This window comes from Phascolarctos cinereus, unplaced genomic scaffold (genome assembly GCF_003287225.1).
Source record: "Phascolarctos cinereus isolate Bilbo 61053 unplaced genomic scaffold, phaCin_HiC Scaffold_726;HRSCAF=1367, whole genome shotgun sequence".
Taxonomy (NCBI): domain Eukaryota; kingdom Metazoa; phylum Chordata; class Mammalia; order Diprotodontia; family Phascolarctidae; genus Phascolarctos; species Phascolarctos cinereus.
In genome coordinates, this window is record NW_027556098.1 from 131,621,634 (window position 1) to 131,646,428 (window position 24,795).

At 38.0% G+C, this 24,795-nt stretch overlaps 1 protein-coding gene across 1 annotated transcript in view; it reads left to right on the top strand.

Moving 5' to 3' along the window:
- Nucleotides 1–24,795, top strand: part of ARHGEF4 (Rho guanine nucleotide exchange factor 4) — a 499,313-nt gene that overhangs the window by 257,309 nt on the left and 217,209 nt on the right. The window contains 2 exon segments of the mRNA XM_020967146.2: nucleotides 12,602–12,925; nucleotides 24,240–24,369. Coding sequence (XP_020822805.2) covers nucleotides 12,602–12,925; nucleotides 24,240–24,369 — 454 coding nt within the window.

The following is a 24,795-nucleotide window of genomic DNA, read 5'->3' on the forward strand; positions in this document are numbered from 1 at the left end:
CAACAAACATTCGTTAAGTACTTGCTAGAGGAAGAAGGAAGGGAACAAGCATTTATATAGTGCCTACTATGTGCCAGGCATTGTTCTAAGTGCTTTTTACAAATATTATCTCAACATCCCTACTAGATAAACACAATTATTATCCTCATTTTACAGTAAAGGAAATTAAAGCAAATGGAGGTAAAATGACTTGCCCAGGGTCAAACAGCTAGTAAGTATCTGAGGTCAGATTTGACTCTAGACCCAGCACTCTATCCATTGTGCCACCAGTTGCTTTTTACTACATACCAGCCACTGTGCTAAACACTGAGATAAAAAGAAAAAGAAAAAGCAGCCCATACTCCAAAGGAGCATGCATTCTAATGGTGTAGACAAATATTAATTGGAACTTACAAAGTAAATAGAGAGTGCAGAGAAGGTAATCTTAGAGAGGATGACATTAGGGGGGATCAAGAAAGGCCTCCTTGAGGAGAATTAAATATATACTATAAGATAGTATATTATTTTATATGCTGAGTGAATGATGCAGACTATTAAATGCCATGGGAATTCAAAGAAGTGAAAATTGTTCATAGTTACAGATCCAGAGCTTGAATGGTTTTCAGCGGTCATCTAGTTCTACACATTCATTTTATAGTTGAAGAAATGGGGGTCCAGAGAAATTCTGTCTTGCCTAAATTCGTACAGGTACTGAGTAGCCAGGGCTTTTGGGAGGAGGTAGAGTTTGAGGTAGCCCTTAAAGGATGGGTAGAATTTGGGAGAGCAGCTAGAATGGCCCTCTAGAGAAAATAAAACAGCACAAGAAAAGGCACAGAAGTGCCAATAAGCATACTGATCTGAGAGGATGAGAGAGACTCATTTGGTTACAGTTGAGGATTATTGTCGGAGATGAATAGGAGGTGGTGTTGGATAAGAGAATGGGGACTGACTGCAGTGGACAAAGCTGGCCCTCATCACAATAGTTAATATAGGGACATTGGATAAGGCTCAACCCCAACCTTCAAACTTGATTCCCTTCCATCTCAGTGTTGCCACATTCCCTCCTTCCCAGGGATTCAATTCTCTTCTGCCCTAGCATCTACTTTCAGGAAGGAGTCTAATAAACTGGAGCTGGACTGCTCAGATAGAAAAGAAATGGACAGCCCAATTACTACACTTGAGCCATGGAATGTTAAAAAAAAAAAGTAATAGACCTTGAGAAAGCTTTCTAGGTTGGTTTGCTCCTCTATGGAGGATTTATGGGAAAAATCCCAGAATTAGAAAGGACCTCATAAGCCTAGTAGTCTAACCCATACCTGTACACCTACCTTAAGAATACTCATTTAGACCCCCTACATTTTCATTAGAACACCTCCAGTGAAGGGGAACCTGTTATACCCTGAGGCAGTACATTTTCCTTTTGGACAATTCTAATGGTTAGGAAGATTTTCCTTAACTAAGCCTGAATTTGTAACTTCTGCCCATTTCCTAGTTCCATCCTGTGAGGCCTCTGGGATCAAGCATTACAAGTCTAAGCATTCTTTCACATAACAGACTTCAGATCTTTGAAATCAGACATCATGTCCCCACCCAACTTTTCTTTTTCTCTGGGATAAACATCCCTTAGCACCTTCTACCAATATTTAATGAACTCAAGGTCCTTCACCGTGCTGGTTACCTTCTCTGAGAGTTCTCTAACCTGTCTTTCCCAAAATATGGCACCCCAAACTAGATACAGTCCTCCAAATGGGATCTGACCAGGTCAGAATACATTAACACCTCCCTTGTCATGGATCTTGTACTTCTCTAAATGTAGCCTGATTATTTTCTTTTATCTGATTATTTTCTTTGGCTTCTGTATCACATTGTTGGCTCATTGAGCTTATGGATATTAATACTTTTTTTCAGATGAAGTGATGTCTAATTATGTTCTGCCCTGACCTCCATATTTATAAAGATGATTTTTTGAACCTGTAGAAAACCTAACATTTATTCTCATTAAATTTTATCTCATTAGATTCATCTCAATGTTCTATCCTGCCAAGATCTTTTTGGATATTGGCTCTGCCATTCAACATGTTAGTTATCTGTGCCAGCTGTGTATTATATGCAAATCTATCAAGTCATCTGTGCCTTAATCCAAGTTATTGATAAAAGTGATAAACAAAATAGGTCACACTCAGATTCCAGGGGCATTCCACTAGTTTTCCTTCCAAGTTGACATCAAACCACTGAAGGCTGCTTTTTGATCTAACAATTTGATTACCTCTGAATCTATTTAATTGTATTATCACCTCCACCTTTTACATTAGAAATTCAAAATATTTTATCAAATGCTTTGCTATCATCTAGGTAAACTGTATGTGCAGAATTCTCTTGATTTTGTTTAAGTAACTATCATGAAAAGAAAGATAGTCTAGTGTAACTTCATCTTGTTGAAGCTATACTGGCTATCTTGATCACTGCTTCTTTTTCTAGATGTTCACTAACTGTCCTCCTTTTAAAATTTTCATATTACTCTTTTTTTTTTTAAAAACAACACAATCATTTCCTGATATACTCTTTCCTTGCTAGAAACCTCCCTTGCAACATAGGACAACAGTTGAGCAAAGTCAACTGACATTGTGACCACGCCTGACATTATAGTAAACATTTCATACCCATAGTATTCTACTTCCCTATGGAAAAGATGTATATGTTTCATCATCTTATGATCAAGATGGGTTATTGCATTTAATATAAGTTCAGATATCTTTAGTTTTGCTCACATTTACATCATTTATGTTATTATAATAATTGTGCATATTATCCCCTGCTTCTGCTTTCCCTCTTCATCAGTTTATACAATCATGCCATATTTCTCTGAATTCTTCATATTTGTAATTTCTTGAGGTATAAAAACAATTCATTATATTTATATCCTGCAATTTATTTATCCATTCTCCAATTTATGAGCAGCCACCTTACTTACGGGTTGTTATTGATGATGATTTACTACCATAAAAAGTGCCACTATGAATATTTTGATAAATATAGAAACTTTTTAAATCTTTGACTACCTTAGGGCCAAAAGTACCCAAGAAAGGGATTGATGGGTCAAAGTTTATTAACAGCCTTTTGGTGTATTTACCAAGTTAATTATCCTTTTAATTCTAGGGAAAAATGCATTTCAGAATTTTGCCAGAAATTGAAGTCAAGCTCACTGGCCTATAGTCTGCAGATTCTATTTCCTTTCCACTTTTGACATTGGGTACAACACTTGGAGAAGTACAATACTTGAATACTTCTTCCATTATCCATAATCTTCCAAAGGTCATGGGCAATGGCTCAACCATCACTTCTGTCTCTTCTTTTAGTGCCCTAGATCCCTGTGGGCCTGATGACTTGAACCTGTCAGAGGCAGCATGCGTTCTCTTACAATCTCCCTATTTATCTTGGGTTTCAAATTCCTGTTAACCATTTTGTTGTGTTCTCCTTGGCAGAAAAGAGAAGAAAATAAATTAAGTGATTCTGCCTTCTGTCCATTGTTTGTTATCGTTATCCCAAGCAACCGGGGCAATGGAAGTATTCCTTCTTCTTCCTTCTCTCTTCCCCAGTCTAGCTTAAAACCTTCTCTTTTTTGTCATTGATTTTCCTTACCATCTTCAGTTCATTCTGAACTTCAATACTGCTAACATTCTATCTCTCTCTTTTTTTTAGGCAATTGGGGTTAAGTGACTTGCTCAGGGTCATACAACTAGTAAGTGTCAAGTGTTTGGTCTGAGGCTGGATTTGAACTCAGGGTCCCCCTGACTCCAGGGCCAGTATTCTATCCACTGTGCCACCTAGCTCCCCCTAACATTCTATCTTACAGGACCATGTCATACTTTTCAGTTCATTCACAGTTAGCTACCATTGTTTCCATCTTCTGTACATTTTTTTTAAAAAAAAGTTTTCTTGAGTATGTATGTGTTATGTTACATAATACATATATTATGTCATACTTTAATGAATATATATTATCATTAATGAATATATGATAATGAATTCCTTGTGTATCCAAGTTGGTCTATTGAGACAACTATCCCTTTTTCTCCCTCATTTAGAATGATTTCTCTTTGTATTTTTAGAGTTTCAAATCACTGAGCTTCCCAAGATACTGAGGGACTGATGTCCTCTACAGAATTTTAGTTCATGGGAACTAAATCACGGGAACCTATCCTTTCTCTGAACCCATGATTTCTCCACCAAATCTCTGCATATCAGGCTACTCCTGGCTTTCTTCTCCTTCTCTATCACAAATTACAAGATGGAGTGGGTTTTTTTCCCTGTTAATGCTCCCATCATTTTTAGCTCAGCAACTAAGTACTTTCTTAATGTTAAGAATCAAATGCAGGGGTAGCTAGGTGGCACAGTGAATAGAGCTCTGGCCTTGGAGTCAGGAGGACCTGAGTTCAAATCCAACCTCAGACATATAACACTTATTAGCTGTGTGACCCTGGGCAAGTCACTTAATCCCTATCACCTCATCAAAAAGCAAAAAAAAAAAAAAAAAGAATCAGATCCAGATTAAAAGTGCCTTTTGAAGGATGAAATTATCATTAGAAGGGTCAAAAAAGAACTAATTTACTTCTCTGCTTTTGGCAGATAGTGAGCTTCAGTAAATATACAGATAATGAAAGTCTCCAGCACTGCTCTATCACACACAGGCTTGTGATTTGTTTCCCAAGTGGTAGAATTGTTTTTAGAAAATGATTTTTTGAAAATAATGCTTAATTAGAAATTTAACTTTGGATGTCAATATGTCCACTTAAACTTGTTTAGCAACTATTAATATTTAAATTAGATAATTTCAATGCATCATAACATTTTTTCAGTCATAAAGCCCAAGTCCTCTTTAAGACTCTGCTTTTTCATTCATTTTCATTCTCCTTTTCGCTTATCTAGTTGTAGTTAGTATATATTCCATTCTTCTCTTTCTGCCTTTTTTTTGCCTTGAATGATTTCTTTGTATTCCTCATATGTTGGTCTTATTAAATAATTACACAAAATAACATACAATTTATTTAACTGTTTACACACTGTCTTTACCTTTTCATTCATCTTCATTTTCCTTTTATCTAGCTGTAGTTAGTACTCTTTTTTTTTGTTCTATTGCATTATTTCATAATAGTCTTTTCAGATTTCCTTGTATTCCTTATACATTGCTCTTAAAGTAAAATTGCACCGAAATAACATGATTTATTTAAATATTCATATATTTTTAGATATTTAGGGTACTTCTATTTTTTTTTGCAGTTATAGCTAATACTACCACAATCATCCTCTATAAACATTAGGATCAATCTATTTGTTGTCACAGAAGGAACATTGGATTTGGAGTAAGGTAGACCTAGATTCAAATCCTGACTCAGCCATTTCTACCTATATGATGTTGGGCAAATCACTTAAACTTTGGGCCTCCTTTTCCTCATCAATAAATGTATTGGACTAGAAGTCCTCTAAATTACCTTTTGATTCTAAATTCATGATATTTGAATAGATTATTTTTTTTTACTGTTTTTGAGAACACTTACAGGGTACATTCCTCACAATGGAATCCCTGAGGCAAAGGGTATGATTATTTTTGTAACTTTTACTGCATACTGTCAAATTGCTTTTCAAAAAGATTCTGTAGGTTTGCAACGTCCAGCAGCAAACAATAGGGCTTTCAGTACCTTAACTCAAAAGGATGAAAATTACTGGAACTTTAGGCCCTGTAGCAAGCTACTGGGGAAGATTTAGGGGCACCCCTCATGTCATACCCTGGCTTTGGGCATTTACCCCAACTGTGCACAGGGCCAACACAATAAAAATAGAGGAGTCATGTATTTTTCCAGGGAAATCTAGAAGTTTCCACACACACAGATGAAGGAATTTAGCAAACATATAACTATGTAAAGGAGAGGAGAGAAAAATAAACAAACAAAAATTAACTTGATCAAACAAAAAACCTTTACAGGGGAATAGAAAGGTAATTTGGAGAGTGTGTGAATGCTCCCTCTTGTGGCTGCTCTAAAGAATGCTGTCTGGGAAGGGCTGCCGAGGCCTTTCTGTGGCCCAGGAATGAGCATTCTGTCTATGTGAGGTCCCCGCCCCCCCCCCCCCCCCCCCCCCCCCGTCTGTGCTGTTACACTCTGAAACAGAAGTGAAGTAAATTAGGCTAAATTAAACTGAAGCGAGGTGAGGTGAATTTGCTAAAAATTTATTAGCATATGTTAGGATTCATTGCTAGAACTGGAAGAATTAGATGATACAATCAATACAGAAAGCAGTTTTTTTGAGGACTTTTTTTTTAAACCAGACTTGTGATTTCATTGATATAGAGTGAAGAAGTTTCATTTACCAATGTTCCTATACACATTCAAGAACTTATAATCTTAGAAAGTTGCCTGGGACATTGAAAGGTTAAATGATTTGCCCAGGGTCACTTGGGCATTATGTGTCAGGGGTAGTACTTGAATTTAAGCCTGCCTGACTCACCTCTAGTCAGCTGCCTCTATACTGAAAGCAATCAGCCCTTTATTTATTTAACGGAAAGCCCCAAAGGGAAGACCATGTGGCTTATCTGGAGACACCTAAGGAAGCAGGACACAGGGACAAGAAAGAAAGGGTAAGGGCAGTCCAATAAGCCCCTCACTGTGGAATGACACCTCCAAATCATGGCAGTCCACCAACCCCCTCACACTGCAACTGGGCCTATAGCTCCAAAGCAAGACTAAGAAGATGTAAGAGAGAAATAGTACCAGTGGCATCACCAGGGAACCTCAGATATTATGGTCTTTAGGCATGGCAGGCTGAGGAAGTAAATAAATAATGGTCTAGAACTCCTGGGTCCATGCTTCAGAGCAGCTCTGGTAGCTCAGTGAGTCAGGGCAGCTCCTGAATCATAGCTACTGTGGTATGTTCTAATTAGGTAAGTGCTCCCATTCAAGTGGGTCTGAGTGGTTTTCCACCCCTGAAATTATAGCCAGGGAGCTGTCAATCAGCTAGCAATTTGGTACTTTCTAACTCAGAGTGTTCCAAGTACAAAAGCTGACAGGTAGAGAAAGGGCCAAAACAGAAGGGTGAGGTTGCCAGATAGGAAGGAGGGGCTGAGCAATTTTATGTATTTATCTAGCTATCTATTTAGCTTTTAAATTATCTTTTGCTTTACCTCACCTTCATTTCTGACTAAATCCCTTTTGTCTTCTCTGCCCATTGTACCATCTCTTACAATAATTTAAAAAAAAAGGAGAAAGGTGAGAGGGAAATAGTTCGTTCAACAAAGCTGCCAGCTGAATCTGAAAATATAGGTGGTCTTTCCTACCTGTAGCCCCTCAACTCTCCAATGAAGGGACAAAGGTGTATTTTCTCATTTCTTCTCCAGGGACAAGCTTCATGACAGGAACAGAGAGTCTGTTGGACAAGGCCATAACAGGCAGAGGCTTTTTCAGACTATGACAGTATGTAGCCATTGATACGTTTTAATGAGACAAAGACATTTTCATTAAGATTTTCACCACATCACAGCCCAGGTTTTTGGTTTTTTGCTTTGCTTTGTTCTTATATCGCTTTTATTTTATTTTTACTGTGGGAGAATAGCACGTGTTTGTGAGACAGAGAGCAGAGGACATTTGTAGGTGTTTGAAAGATAGATTTTACATTGGGGAGTTCCTTTAGGGTTTTAAGTCTGGAGTTAAGGCACTTTTGATTCTAGAGGAAGAAGAACCTTCTTTCGGGATTGGAGGTCCACTATATATGGGTGGGAGTGAAAGCCTGATCCTCTCCATAATGTGAACATGGGCAAGTCACTTAAACTTTATTTTGTTTTTTTGTTTTATAGTTGTCAAACATTCTAGGAATGATGAAACTACCTAGATATGTAAAAATGTTTTATTGTTAACATTCACCTAAAATTTTCTGAATTTCTAATTCTCTCCCTTTCTCCTACTCTGCCACTACCCATATGATCTTAATTATACATGTGAAGTCATGCAAAACACATTTCCATATTATCCATGTCGCAAAAAAATAGCAAGAACATTTAAGTGAAAAAAGAGTGCTTCAGTCTACACTCAGAGTTTATCAGTTCTCTCTCTGGATGTAAATAGATTTTTTTTCTCTCTGTGAGTCCCCTGGAATTGTCTTGGATCATTGCATATTGATTAGAGTAGCTAAGTCTTTCACAGTTGAGCATTGTTACAATATTGCTGTTACTGTGTACAATGTTCTCCTGGTTCTGCTCACTTTACTTTGCATCAGTTTATATACATCTTCCCAGGTTTTTCTGAAACCATGATGTTAAGATTCTTATTCCTTTTTGAATACCCATTATTGTTTTGCTCCTTTTCTCATTATTGCAGCTTTCAGTAATGTTAAAATAATTTTTGTAGTAATAATGGCAATTGTGTGAAGACCTGCTTCTACTTAGACATGTTTCCTAATATTTTCCTTCCTTCCTTCTTCCCCTTCTCCCTTTACCCTTCTTTCCTTTTCCCTTCCTCTCTCCTTTCCTCCCTCTCTCCTTTCCCTCCCTCCTTCTCTCCCTCCCTCTTTCCCTTCTTCCTTTCTTTTCTCCCTTCCTTCTTCTCCTCCCTCCTTCCTTCCCTTCTTTCCTTTACCTCCCTTTCCTTCCTTCCCCTTCTCTTCTTTATCCTTCCACTTCCCTTCCCTTTCCTTTTCTCCTTCCCCTTTCTCTTCTCTTCCCTTCCTCCTTCTTTCTCTCCCTCCCTTCTTTTCTAATGGGGGAAGGGGAGAAAACATAAGCTGTGGAGTGAAAAGGGAAACATGTGAGCAAATATAGTTTTATTTAAATTGTAAATTGAATCTATTTAAATTTTTTTTAAAAAAAAAAAAGATAATTTGATTATCTCATAAAGATACAACTAGGGATTTTCTTAGCCTGACCCTTGACAGAAGTAAAATCTGTTATCGCAAACATCATTGCAACAAAAATCTCCAACAGGAGCAATTGCTCATTAATTGGAACAATATCTGATAACAAAACTCTACTTCAACTGCAACAGGATTTGACCTACCCCTATTTTTATTGACTAATGTAATAGTTTCCACCAAAATAGACAGGAATTTCTCCTATACTGCATAGTGTTCAACATTCCATTTCCTGAGGTAGGGATATAATTGATTTTTTAGGCTCTAATTTCGCAACTAGGATAGGAAATTTGCACTGAAAATAAATTCTACAAGGAGAAAGAACTAGCATCCCACTCTTGTGCCAAATAGAGTTTTCCTGTGCTAAAGCAGTTAGTCTGATTTCTCTGAATGCTCAATATTTTTGCAGATAGGATCTAGGCTGGAAATGAATACAGGCCAATCTGGGTGCACCACCTTCCCCATCTTTTCCTGCTTTGCACCCAGAGCCCCCGAACGTGTGAAATCCATTAGAATAACCCATATAAGTCTCTCATCTTTCTACTTATTGACCTCAGGAATCAGACTTTTTTTTCTAAGACAATCAGAGAGGTAATGTAGTAATAACCCTCAAGATCCCAGTGAGAAAAGAGATGGTTAGATCTTCCCCAAAATCTCAGTAGAGAAAAAGAAGTCATGCTATTTTCTTTTAAGCCTGAATTTTTGCCATTGAAATGCTTAAATTGTGGAAAAAGCATCCGGTGACTGCCAAGCATGTTACTAGTGACAGTAGTGACTAATGAAACCACCAGAACCCAGAACTGCTTAATAAAACTGTTATAAGATAGTAAGTTTTGTTATTTTAAAGTAGAAATAGAAAATTTCTTTCTATCAATACTTTATAAGATCTATGATTTCCTGAGCATTCCTATCACCAAGGTAGGTAAAGACCTGTACATAATTTAATAGACAGTTTTTCTTAGTTGTTTTCCTCGCTTCTCCCCTAATCATCCCTTGTTGGGCCAACTCTGTTGTAATGAATCTCTTCATATTAAGCTGGACAAACTAGCAATCCATTGTCAACCTTTACATGAACCTTTCCCAGCTTGGTAGGTCCAGCCAGAGCTTGTATCTGCTGTTATAGCCTTTGAGAAGCTCATGTCATCTCTGCGCTACAAGACATTGCAGTAGGATGTTAGTGGAAGAGTAAGTCCCTTGATAGTAGTCTGATAAAAGAATAAGAGATAGAGTTTGTATTCCTTGCCATAGTTCTCTGAGTAAGCATAGCAGCCACCTCAATCAACATTTAATATCTACTATGTTGTTGAGTATAGGTGGTGTTTGCTTATTAGAGCAAATAAACCAATCAGTTAATAAGCATTTATTAAGCCACAACTATGTGTCAGGCACTATACTAGATATTGGAAATACAATGACAAAAAAAATGAAATAATCCCTACTCTCTAGACTATTGAGAGAGACACTGTGTAGATACATCTATACACATATGTGTGTATATGTATACATATGTATGTATATATGCGTATGTATGGATATACTATATATACATATACATATGTGTATATGTACACACATATATATAGATATATGTACACACACACACACACACACACACACATATATATATATAATGTAAGGTAAACACAAAGTATTCCAGGGATGGAATACACTAGTAGTTAGGGGGATCAGGAAAAGTCTCATGTAGTAGAGTTGAGGATGGTACCAAGGTTAAAAATTTGAGACATTGGAAGAATTGTAGTGCCTTTGGCAGAAATAGAAAATATTAGAAAAGGAATAGATTTGAGGGTAAAATAATGAGTTCTGTTTTGGACAAATTGAGTTTGGGATGTCACCAGTACATCCAGATGGTAATGTCCACCTGGTGATGTAGGACTGAAGTTTAGAAAAGAGATTGAGACTACATATACAGATCAGAGAATCATCTATAAGAGAAGAGGACCCAGGGCAGAGCCCTGAGGAACATCCACAGTTAGGGAACATGAGATGGATAATGAGTCAGTAAAGGAGAAGCAGAAAGAATAGTTAGACAGGTAGGAGGAGAATTGGTAGAAAAGTGTCATGAAAATCCAGAGAGGAGAGGGTATTCATGAAGAGAGGGTGGTCAACACTGTTAAATATAAAAGATAAATCAAGAAGGATGAAGAATGAGAAAAGTGTCACATACAGCAATTGTTGGTTACTTTGGAAAGAGGAATTTCAGGTGAGTGACAAGTTTGGAAAGCAGAGCACATGAGGAAAAAGCACAAATGTGGTAATAAGGATGGTATATTTGTAGGATAGTAGTTTGACTTGAACAAGGAATTAGTGGAAGATAAAGGAAGATAGGTAAGTTGGGGACAGTTATGAAGGGTTTTAAATGCCAGGGTGAAGGGAAGTAAATGGAACTTACAGACTGAATTAGATGATCTCTGAGGTGCCTTCTAACTCATAATCTTGGACTCTAGGACTTAATGATAGGAATAGGTGGCTATTATAGGGTCTTAAACAGTAGATGAAAGTGGTGTCTTGCTTCACTGGTACCATAATGTGTTATACTGACACTGGGCAAGCCATTTGTTCTTCCTGGACCTCACTCCTTCTCCAGGTATGAAGTTGGAATAATAGAGTGAAACTTGGTTATAGTCTCTTTCCTGTTATATTTTTCTTCCAATTAAGCAATTATCCTTTCATCTACCAAGTGAAGGCCTATAAAAAGTAATTTACCATATAGCAATTAACCAAACATCTTCTCTACCTGTAATTGAAAAAGAGCAGTCTTCTGGAAACAGTTAAAAGAATAGTTTCATCCTTTCTCCTAGATAATCTGCATAAAATGCTTTGAGATCCCTTGGATGCCATAGTACAAGTACCACTTGTTGTCTAAAGTGGGTTTCTGAGTATGAAATTGTGGGTTGGGAGGGGAGGAGAGGGCACAGCAAATCTTTTAAGAAAATTGGCTTCTGTAAACTGCCAAGAGGATGATTCTCAAATGTACACAAAGGTTATTTTAACACATGCCCAAAGATCCTCTCAATTTAGGCAGTTCTTTTTTTTTTTAATCAATGTTAAGATGTTTGGTGTCTTGTAGATCAAAAGTCTAGATGTTTAATGGAAATTTGAAATGAATTGGCTTGATAATTTGCCATTCAATAGCTCCGTGGTAATTTCTACTACAGAAGGAAAGAATGAGTAACAAAAATATCAATTATACATGTATTTGTAACCTTATTCCCAAAGCTAAATTTCCAAGTAAGAGCTTTTATGTGGATTACAGGCCAGTAATAAATTAAAATGTATTTGCATAACATATCTGTTAATAAATAGAATTTGGGTAAGTCATTTTGCCTTTCTGGATCTTTGTTTCATTGTAGATAAAAAAATCAGACTAGGGGATTTCTTAGATCCTTTTTAGTTCTAACATTCTATGATTCTAAGAATTCATCATTTCTGTGATTGTATAATTTTAAATTTTGCATTTTATATTTATAGCAAGGAGTCTGGCTCAGCAGTATCTTTCATGCAGTAATGCTTCTGATCAAGGCAAATCTTACTTAAATAATTAGCTTTGGGAATAAAATTGATTTGTCTGCCTCAGCCTAAGAATGTCAGCATTTTCAAATGTACTAGGTGTCTTAACCAAAACACAAGACTGTTGTCTGAATGGGAAAGGGTAAGGGCAAGTAAAACTTGCCCCAAATTTATGTGTCCTCTCTTGATGCTTACAAAACAGGACCCTACCTTCCAAAACAACACGCTGTCTGAAGGAAGACCAGGTGAGAAGCTGGTTTGCCACTATGGTAAGAGGGTGCCTCCCACAGGGTCCACCCAAAGACCATTCTCCACCATTGAGAACATCACCTGGACTTTCCCCTTCCTCCTCTCTGCGGACAGAAACCCCTCGGAGACATCCCACAAGACTACAACGATGTCTAGGAACCACTATGCCAGCTTTGATGACTTGTGGCTGGAGAAGCAGCGGAAAAGGAAATTAAAAAAACAGGCCCATTTGGAGAGGGGGGTGCATGCTGGGACGCTGCCAAAGGACCTGGTCAAAGTAAGACACCCTCCAGCCATCTTTCTTTGTATCTGGCCCTGTGCTTACTCTTCCTCTCCAGCTGTGCCTGTCATTTTCTGCTGTCATCTTCCAGTCTCTCTTAAGCTGTATCTTGTCTCCTCCTGGCTCCTGGCTCCTGGCTGTCTGGAGTAGTGGCAAAGGACTATGTGGTAATCTCACCGTAGGAGAACAGGTGTGTGTTTTGTGGTAGTTGTTTCCTGGTGGCTTTTTGTGGTTGGTGTTTCATGCTGTCCTTCCCCTATCGTGTGTCAAATTTCTCCTTGTGAATGTCTGATCATTGAGTATCCATTATATCCCCAGCCTTCTGTTAGATGCTATAGGAAATAGAGACATGGTCCCAATAATTAACAAGCTTATAGTCTAATTGTGGTGTCAAGAGAATACATGGATAATGAAAATTAATATGAGCATTAAATAACAGCAGAAGACCACAAACAGGTATTCCTAGGGAGTATATAAGTGCCCAATGTGTTGGAATGGGAAGAACAGCATTAAATAGTGGATACATTGTTGGACTTGGATTTCAACCCCACCTTAAACACTTATTAGCTGTATGTTCTTGGGCCTGTCACATATCTGAGTTTCAGTTTTCATCTACAAAAGAGAGCAGGACACTCAGTGATCTCTAAGGGCTCTTCTAGCTCTAAATATTTGATCCCATGAATTGGAGTATTTGAATCCCAGCTCTGCTATTTACCAAGTTTGTGACTTCAGGCAAATTGCTTAACCTTTGTGAATCTCAGTTTCCTCTTTTGTAAAATAAGAGCAGTAGACTCAATGACCTTCTACCTTTAAACTGATGATCCTATGATTTTAAATGTTTGAATCCTATCTCTCCCAAGTACTACCTTGTGATCTTGGGTAAGTTGCTTAACCTCTTTGGGTCTCAGGGACTTCATCTGGAAAATGAAAGGTTGAGCTAGTGTATCACTGAGATGTCTTCCAGCTCTAAATTTGTAATCCTATGAATGGGACAGACACTAAGTGCTATGATTTTGTTGGAGAGGAAATCAGTATAGGCTGGAATGATCAGGATAGCCTTCCTGGAGGATATAGATGCCCTTGAGTTCTGAAGAGTGGGTTGGCTTTGGATAGAGAGACAGGAGATGAGGAACACCTTTTGGGAAGCTGGGAGATATGTTGCGTTGTTGTGGACATATGTATATGTTGTGGACAAAGGGAGGGAGAGAGTGTGGAGGTAAGTAGGAACAAAAATGTGTTTTGAGCCATAACGAGTAATGTCTCGAGGAGAGGGTTTTGTGGGGAGTAATGGGAGAGGAAACTGGAAAGGCAAGTTGAAGCCAGATTGTGGGATTGTGGGGAAACTTGAATGTTGGTCTAAGGAAGGGGTGAAGCACAGACGCATATTTGTAGGTACACTTTCTAGTGGTGGCCATTCCAGGGAAGTGAATGCAATGATAATAATTCACATTCATTTGGTAATTTAAGGACTACAAAACATTCCTCACAACAACTTCTGATATGGGTAGAAAAAGCATTTTTATTTCATATTTATGATTCTTTAACGTCGGATAATGTAGGACATTCCTCAGATAGCAATAACACCGGCTGACACTCATATGCGGCACTGCTGTAATTTATAGTCTTACATAGTTACCTAAGACACCAAGAGATTAGAATCTAATCTAATCCCCTTAATAAAAGGATTTGTGCTATAAAACTTGGGCTCAGTCATAAGGCTGTTCCCTAGGACCTAGAAGGACACATGTGGTCTTGAGGCCACAGGCTCTCCACCCCTGGGTTAGATGATTGGCTCACATAGTCAGTATGAGTCAGAGGCAAGACTTGAACCTAGATCTTCTCGCTAAGGATGGCCCTCTATTTACTATACTATCTTGCTTCTAGTGAGTTTTTATTATATACCTTTTGTAATTAAAAAACCTGGTGCTCAGAAAGGCTTAGTGATTTACCCATGGTCACTATGCTAGAAATCACCACAAAGGGCATTTGAACTGGGGCCTTCTGACTGTCAGCTCCAAATCACTTTCCATTAAGAAGAAATATTTTGACTTTTTCTGCTCCTTCAAGGAAAGCACGTAACACAAAAAATAAAGGTGGTGATTTGGAACCCATGCTAATCCCTTTGTATGGGTCTCAGGTTCACTTGTGTGCTGTAGAATCAGACTCAGAGTCAATATTTGGAAAGTCTAAATACCCCCTGGAAACATAAGGTGATGAAGTTTGGGGAACTGGCTTTTACCAAGGCCATGAAATTTGCAGAAAATATATAGTCAGACTCAGTCTGTGGCTCAAATGTTGTTATCTTTCCAATAAACGTTTGCTCCTGTATCTTGTGGTCTAGTCACTGCTTTTGTTACCTCCTGTACTGAGATTGAGTTTCTGGAAACACTAAGGTTGTGCTTTTGAAGGTTACCATGGTGATAGGATGCTGCCCAGGTGTTTCAAACGGTGCTAAATATGACCTACTTTGAAAGGCTTCAAATCAGGATAAGAAAAAAAAAGTCTATCACTTGTGTCATTTTTCAAAACTTAACAGTAGTACTTCAAAGAGCTGTGATTTCATTGGTGCAGGTATTCAGTCCATCAACACAGATTACAACCCCTCAGTGTCATAGGAGATGTTCTTTAAGGATTGTCCAGGCCCCCAGATTCATCATCCAGTAGCCAATCAAGTGATGAGCTTCTCGGTGCTCAGCTTGTATGGTCCTAGGATGACAAATGTATAGTCTGTTGCTGGACAAATACTTGAGGCTTTCCCACAGTAATAGCACCAGCCAGAGCTTGTACTCTGGTGGCATGACTTCCCAGAGTCACCTCCATGTCATAACGGGGAATCCAAAGAAAGTTTCGGTAGAGATGTATTTTGTCTTGTTTTTAAATTTAAAATCTTAAAAGAAAATTTTAAGAGAGAAATCCTGCAGGCTGTCAGTGTGCCACGGAGGAACTAATTATTTGACAGTTATTATATACTACTTGTTATAGGCCTAAGATTCCATAGATGGTGTCTACACAGGGATGGGCCACACTGCTTTCTGTGGCTAGAGACAGTCATTAGCAACATGATGGGCCCCTTGAAATTCTGCTTTAATACTCTCCTAGCCCATTCCTGAGCCTTCTTCTATCTCTCTAGTACTTGTTCCTTTGAACCGTGCCATTCCCAAGATGTTTATGCCTCCCGCTGTCAGCCATGACAATCTTAATAATAGCTAATAATATAGTAATATCTAACATGTATATGGGGCAGCTAGGTGGCTCAGTATATAGAGTGTCAGGCCTTCTGGATGAGTCTTCCTGAGTTCAAATCTGACCTCAGATACTCATTAGCTGTGTCACCCTGGGCAAATCACTTAACACTCTTTGCCTCAGTTTCCTCATCTATAAAATGAGCTGGAGAAGGAAATGGCAAACCACTCCAGTATCATTGTTAAGAAAACCCCAAATGGGGTCATGAAGAGTCAGGCACAACTGAAAAATGACTGAATGATAACGAAAATAACACTTTGAGGTTTACAAAACACTTTATGCATATTATCTCCTTTTATTTCTCACAACAATCCTGGGAGATAGGTGCTATTATTAAACTCATTTTACAGAGGAAACTAGAGTCAGAGAAGTCAAATGACTTGCCCAGGGTCATACAACCAGCAAGTATCTGAGGCAGGACTCAAGCTCAGATCGTCCTGACTCTAAGACCAGCTCTCTATGTGCTATATCACCTAGTGTCACTGTGACTCTGAAGTCCTCAAGCCCTGCCCTCGCCGAGTAATCCATACTTGAAAACACAAATCCTTTTTTTTTTTTTGTATCATAAACCCCTTTGACAGTCTGGTCAAGCCTATGGATCCTTCTCAGTGTGTGTGTGTGTGTGTGTGTGTGTGTGTGTGTGTGTGTAATAATAGAAGGAAATATTACATTTCCGCTATAAGTTAGTGAGGTTAGTGAAAATAAAGATGTAAACATTTTCCTATCCAAGTTCACAGGCCCCCAAAAATATGTCCGTAAACCCCTACAAGGAATCTGTGGATCCAAAGTTAATCTTAGGTTAAGAACCCCTCCTTTAAAATGATCTCTCACAGTTCTCAACCCACCCACCTTAAAACTCCCTTTCCTTGTGTGACCATATATCAAAAGCAAAGCAATCTAGTCAAACTAAATTATTTTCCAGTGGTCAGCCCATTCTGCCCTATGAAAAGTCAATTCCAGTAGAATTGATGAAGTAAATATTTTAAGCAACTATTATGCTGAAGGATGACTTTGGCTAGGCTTGGAGGAAAACAGTCTGGTTAAACCAATTTACCTAAAGTTTGAATGGATAACTAGTAATACCACTACACATAGACACATACACATAAATATCCACTTATATATACATATACATGTACTCATACATACACATATGTGTGCATATACACACAGACATACCCTCACAACAGGAGCTTTCTTATGATTGTTTTTGAAAAGAATGCTGATGGGGCATTCAGGAATGAGTGGCAGCTGCCTAATAATCTAGTTGAATACATATCTAGCAGTGGAATTTAAGGACAGATTTTTGAGGTGGCCGATGGTACATAGAACTGAAGAAACAAACATTAGAAAAGTTTTTTAATTTAATTTATTGGTGTAATTGACTCTATTATTTGAATTTATGATATATTTATTTTATTTATTGATGTAATTCAATAAATATAACTATTTCTTTTAAAATGATTAAAGGGGAAACATGAATATAGGAAGGAGGCAGAAGGAAGACAAATAAGGAAAAAAGAGATCATCATTCATCTTATGTGAGGCAGTATAGGGCCCTGGATTTTGAGCCAGAAGAGCTAGGTTCCTATCCCAACTATGCTGTCAATCAACCCCTCTGAGGTTCATTTTCTTTATCTGTAAATGAGGGGATTAGATGAGGTTATGTCTAAGTCTCTTGGAGCTTCAGATCCAAGATCCTATGATCCCTGCCTCCTCTGGTGAAGGAGGTCCAAAGCTTCTCAACTTTCAGTTTTAAAGGGAAAGGAAAGCCAAGTCATGATTCAATAGAGGACAACACAACAAAGAAGTTAAACAAAACCACAGTCATTTAGTAAGGCCCGATTCTCTAGGAGCAGGGCAGTGACTGGCATTACCCTTCTAACTCTGAGGATGGATCCTTCATGCCGGGTGTTGGGCATACATGAGCTGCATAGTTTTTAAAAGAGGGGTATGATCCCCTTTTGTAAACTCAAAAAATGTAACTGCTTTGGTAAGGTGGTAGATGAAACCTATCTGGATGTCAGCAAGGCATTTGACAAACCTCCTCATGGTATGACTCTTCTGAGAAAAGATGGAAAGAGGTAGGCTGGATGCTAATACAGTTAAGTGGATCCTGAACTGGTTGCATGACTAGGCCCAAAGAATACTATTAAATGGACCAATGTCAGCCTCTAGTAATTACAGGAAGAAGTCCTTGGCCTTGTCCTGTTCAATATTTTCATCAATGATTTGAATAAAACCACAGAAGGCATATTTAGCAGATTTATGGATAATGTATAACCAAGAGGGATAGCTAGTATGTTGAACAAGAGAATCCAAATTTAAGAGGATCCCAGCAAGCTAGAATCATGGTCCAATACTTATATATATATATACATGTATATATATATACATGTATATATATATACATATATATATACATATATATACATATATATATACATATATATATACATATATATATACACACACACACACATACATACATATATATATACACACACATCTATACATATGTATATATATATATATATATATATACATACATATATATTTTTTAATGAACTTACATATTTTAACAGATGGTGCAGTAGATAGTACACTGGACTGGAGGCAGGAAGACCTGAGTTCAAATCTGGCCTTAGACACTTTATTTGCCATGTGACCTTGGGCAAGTTACTTCATCTCTGCTTGCCTCAGTTTCCTTATCTGTAAGATAGGGAAGACAATAGCACCTGCCTCCCAGGTGTTTTGATGAGAAAATGAGATAATACTTTCAAAGTGCTTTGCACTTTAAAGTGCTATGTAAATGATGACTATTATTATTATTATAATATTTATATTCAAAAATTCAGTTGAATGGGGATAGGAGGAGTCTAAAACACCCATCTTTTTTTTTCTTCCATGAGAAGCTTAACAGCAGTTTATGTTAAAAATAACTAGGGTGTTTTAGTTGACCACAAGTTCAATATAAATCAAACATCAGACATGGTAACTAATAATAACTTACATTTACATACCATGTGACAACTTAAAAAATGCTCTGCTCTTCTTTAAATAATTTTGTCAGGTAGTTAGTACAAGCAATATTTTTATCAGTCTACAGAAGAGGAAACTGAGTTAAATGGTTCACCCACGGGTCACATAGCCAGTAAGTGGTACAGCAGGTACTCACACCCAGGTCTTTTGACTCTAAGTCCAGCAGACCACGCTGCTTTCCATGTAACCTTAGGCTGCGTGAAGATAAGATAGTGTCCAGTTCAAGGAAAGTACTAATCCCACAAACTTTGCACTGGTCACAATATAGCATGTATTGAGATGGACACTAGAATATCTAAAGAAAGGAATGACCAGGTCAGTCAGAGGATTGTAAACAGATCCTGTGATGAATAGTTGGAGAATGAGGAAGAGGATCTTTAGAACATGATAGATGTCTTCAAATATCTGGAAGACCATCATATGGAAGTGGGATTACACTTGTCCTGTGTCACTCCAGAAAGGCAGAACTAGGACCAAGTAATGAAAGCTATAGGGAGGCAGTTATCAGATAAATATAAGGATCAACTATCATTAGAGCTGCTTAACTAAAAAGAGTGAGCCCCGGATCACTGAAAATATTCCAGAGGAGGCTGAATGACTGACCATCTGTCAAGCACGGTATGGTGGGGGAGGAAGAGAAGTGGGAGGGGGGGTGGATTTCTGCATTACGTGGACAGTCGGATTTCTGAGGGTCCTTCTAACTCTAAGATTCTATGATTCTAAAAGTCTATGCAAGTTAGGAAAGAAAATTAGTCTGAGAGTTGGTAGCACCAAGTTCTAATCCTTGCATTGTCCCTAACTAACTGTGTTAACACTAGGCAAGCCGCTCTTAGCCTTTCTGCATGTAGTTTCTTAATTTGTCAAATATCCTAATTTATTTCATTAAATTTTGATTGGGAATCAAATGAAAAAGTGGACCCGGAAGCCCTCAAAAATTAGAAGTGCTATGCAAAGATAAAGAATTATGATTTTTTTCATTCCCTCTCTCTGAAATGAAGAACAAAAGAAAACCTACCCATGTCTAGGGATAAATGGAACAATCAGCAAGCTTTAATTCCTCCTACTTTTGAGATCAATATAATTGTTAGAAAATGAATACTTCAAGAAATGGTTTCTATTGAAATGGAAATTATCAATTGTGTTCTTCATTAAGGCCTGAAAAATGTGATCAGCATCCCACAATTTTATCTGGAGATTTGAGAGGGGGCAGGGGCCCTTACAGAGTCATTGCCATCAGGTTTCCATTTTAAAATTACCCTGGTAGAAATCACTTCATTTCGAACTTCAAATCGATATGGAAATGTAGCTGATCAGCTCTTGATTACCCCCCTGTCTCCAATCCTATATGTTGATCATTCAATCTCATGTATAATCCAGAAGTCATTTTGGCAGAATTTGTTTGTTCATATAATCAATCAGCTAGTATTTTATGGATACAAATTGTGTTCCTAGTCCTATGCAATCACAGGATAATAATGATAAAAATAACATTTATTTATGTCATTTTAAGCTTTGCAAAGCACTTTACATATTTTATCTCATTTTTATCCTCACAACAACCTTGCACAGTAGGTGCTATTATTATCTTCATTATACATAGAGGAAACTGAAGCTAAGAAAGGTTAAGTGACTTGTTTAGGGTCTCACAGCTAATAAGTGTCTAAGTCAGGATTTGAACTCAGGTCTTCCTGATTCCAAGTCCGGTGTACTAAACCACCTAGCTGTCTCATAGAATGTCTGAGCCAGAACAGACCTTAATGGTCATCTAGTAGAATCTCTTCAGTTTTACAGATGAAGAACTCTTTGAGACATTAAATAACTTGGACAGGGTCACAGAAGTAGCAAGTAGCAGAACGCAGACCCAAATCCAAATTGAGTCCATATCTATTCTTCTCTACTCTATACCATGCTGATTGAGAATTAGGTATGTATGGGGATAAAGAAAGGCAAATTAGAAATATGTCTGAGAAGGGGGGGAAAGGAAAAAAATAGTTTTGGAACCCACAAGTAAAGACCAATGCACCATAAATCCAAGAGGATTCCCAAAGCCTCAGTCAGATGACAACAGAGGTCTTAAGGAAGGAAAACGTGGCAACCACTGATGAATATTCCCAGGTGCCTGAAAATCATCTGGATGGCAGACCACCTTTGGCCCATGGAATAGAAATCCCCAATAAGGGATTTGAGGAAAAGGGAAGACAAGGTCATTTTCTTAGCATCAAAGTGTCTAGTTGGGGAGACAAGAAGCAATTAGAACAATTAGAGAACAAGAAGTATATAATATAATAAAGTGCCAAGAGGCCTGGTACAAACAGCAAGAAAAAAGGAGACTATTTAATATGGTGTTAATTAGGCAGCATAGGTAAGAAATGCAAAATAAGTTGGAGGACTTCAGAACCAGAGTGAACTAGAGTCATTAGTGAAATTTTCATGGAACTTGACTTGGGTCTCATAGGATTTGGAAAGGCAAAAAGAATGAGAAAGGACATTTTAAGCAGGGGGGATCAACTGAAAATTTGGACAGGAATGATTTTATTTCTTTTCCATAGTCAACATTCAGATATGGGGATAGTTCTATATCGATAGCCCTTAGAGTCTCCTACCTTCAAGAATGGAAACCTTCTTGTGTAGATGGGCAATCCATTGGCAGCCATTTTTGATATGTGTCAATAAGGTTTGTGAAGATATATATGATCTATATGTTGTATTAAATTAGAAATAAGCTGCATAATGGGAAACACAGTGTTTTTCGAGGCACCTCAGAGAGTGCCTTCCAGGTGTGCTTTTAGATTATTATCGTGATTTAAGTATCACCATTTGTATTCAAAACTAGGAGATATTTTATTTAAGTTAAGGATTTAGGCTTAGAATGTTCCAGGCATCTTTCCAGAGTATCACTGGGTTTACTGGTTTCCCATTACTTTTAATTGAGTATAAAGATGGTATAACTATAAAGTAATTAGATAACTTATTTTGTGGCTTATAGATAATTAGTCTCATGACTTTGTAGTCAGGCTAGTTTGTTTAAAAAAAAAGAGCATTTTCTTAAATCCAAATTCTACTCATTCTTCAAAGTCAAGCTCAGCAAATTACCTTCCCATCAGATCATAGGACTTTTAGGTGAAATAGACTACTGAGGTCATCTAGACCCATCTCTGCATTTTAGAGTAAACTGAGGACCAAAGGGGCCAAAGACACATCTGAGGTCTCACAGATAGTAAGTTTAAGGGCCGAGATTTGGATCTAGGTCTTCTGGTCCCAAATCTAGTTCTCTGTTCTTCTGCTATAACATGGTTTTAACCTCCCTTAGTTAACTTTCCAGGACCAGTACAGCCTGCCTTCTCTGAACTCCATTTGTCTATAGGCTACTGTCTATAGTAATGCTTGTCATACCCTGCTTTGGATTGGTAATTATATTTTCCTGTATGTATATCTTATTTCCCCAACTGGATGAAAGAGCTGTCACTAAATCTTCCCCTGGTCTTATACCTCCTGTAGCACTTAGCAAAGAGCCAGGCATGGGGTAGGCACTCAAACCTTGTTTGAAGTTGATTAAAGGAAGGCCTGACCTTCCAGGTTCTCAGAAGCTTTAGCAAACTGGAGGAGGGCTGCTGTCTGGATACATATGCAAGGTGAGACATATATTCCTATAGTTATATTTGTGTGCTGAGCCTTTAGCAGTGAAGGCAGTGCTCAGCTTTTCAATATGAATAAAGGCAGGAAAGTACCCTGCTCTCATGGAAAGTATACTTACCCAGGAGCTGGGAAACCTGAGGTTAGACCTCGGTCCTATCATAACAGCAATAACATTTACATGACACTTTAAGGTTTGCAAAGTGCCGTATTATACACCACCACATTTTTATCCTTGCAACCACCTTATGAGATAGGTGCTATTGTTATCCCCATTTTACAAATGTGGAAACTGAGGCACAGAATGATTAAATGACTTGCCCACTGTCTGAGATCAGATTAAAACTTAGCCCCCCTCCATGCCAAATTTAGCTTGCTTATCCATTGTACCACCCAGTTGCCTCATTAACTTGCTGTGTAACCTTAAGGAAGTTATTTCCTATCTCTGGCCTCAGTTTTCTCATCTGCAAAAAGAAGCCATTGGACTATGCTCCCTTTCAACTCTAAAATCCTATGATTCTGTGATTTGATGACCTCAAAGGCTCCTTCCAGCCCTAAAATTCCATGATTTTAGAGTTGAGCAATTTAGCCCTGAAGGAAAAGAACCTAAAATCACAACTTATGATAAATTCCCTACTTGTGAGGAATAGTATATCCTGTCTTTGTCACAGTCCTATCCATTTCTTTCCATCCTTTTTTCCTTTTGTCTCTTCTGAACTCCTTTGTCCTAACAGAGCCATTTAAAGCTTTACTTTCTTTCTTTCTTTCTTTCTTTTTTTTTAATACTTTTCTTTTCCATGATGGTACCTCAGCCCTGGTGGTGGTGAAAAGAGGGAGAAATAATTTTGTCTCCTTTCAGAAGTAGGGGACTCTGCCAATGGGACCAGCAGGACTAGACTAAGAAAAAATTGTGAAGGTGCCAGTTGTTGGGGTTTTTTTTGTTTGTTTGTTTGTTTGTTTTGGGGGGGGGAAGTGGTGGGACCTACCCTTGTGTCCTCAGCTCCTCATTCCCAACCAGGCATCCCAGGTCCTCATGTTGTCTGAATTACATTGGTCACGGAGGAACTGACTTAAAATGGGATCCCTCTAAGTTGTATATGCATTAAAAACAACAAAATAAAATAAAGGAGAGCCTGGTAAGAACAATGCTTAACTCTAAGAAAACACCACTAAAATATGAGGCACCATGACAGCCAGTTGGGTAATGATTTTGTTTTGTTTGTTTTGGCAGAGAGTCCTTTCCCACATCCTTCACATCCTACCACATCAATAGCCATTCTACCCGGGGTGGACAAGATTTGAGTGGAGAAGGGAGAGGGCAAAATAGAAATTGGAGAAAAGAAAGTAAATCTTAGTCCACTTTCAACTCTTCCCCTCTCCTCTCTGTCTTCAGGCTCGCATGAAGATGTCCCTTACTTCCCCTGTGCCTTTAGACATTCTTGCTCTGAAGATACAGCCATTCTCCCAGAGCGCACCAACCCGTTTGGATCACAAGTGCTGGAGAGAGCACATCTCATTCTCTGGTAAGTACACAATTTCCTTTTCATTTTGAAGACACTTACTTCCTTTTAGCAGAGAAAGCTGAAACGAGTCTACTTTTTTGTTGGGGCCTGCAGACTGTTTATTTGGTTTGTTTGACAGAAGGATGTGATGGCGATCCATTCCTACTCCTGGCAGAAAGGGACTTAGTGGTTATCAAGAAAAAGGATTAATATCAAATTCCATTATAACAAATGCTATCACAGAAGAAATCTCTGTATAACCAAGTAGATCTTTCAGACAGGATTGCAAATGCAAATTTTATTTTAAGCTCTATTTAATAACTGACATTTCTGGCTCAGCCAAATACCATAGTGAGGTCTTCAGAGTGTGTTATAATTGGGATTCAAGTGGTATTTTAAAAAGGCTATTTCATAGACATTCTTCTTTTATATTTTATGTCCTGAGGG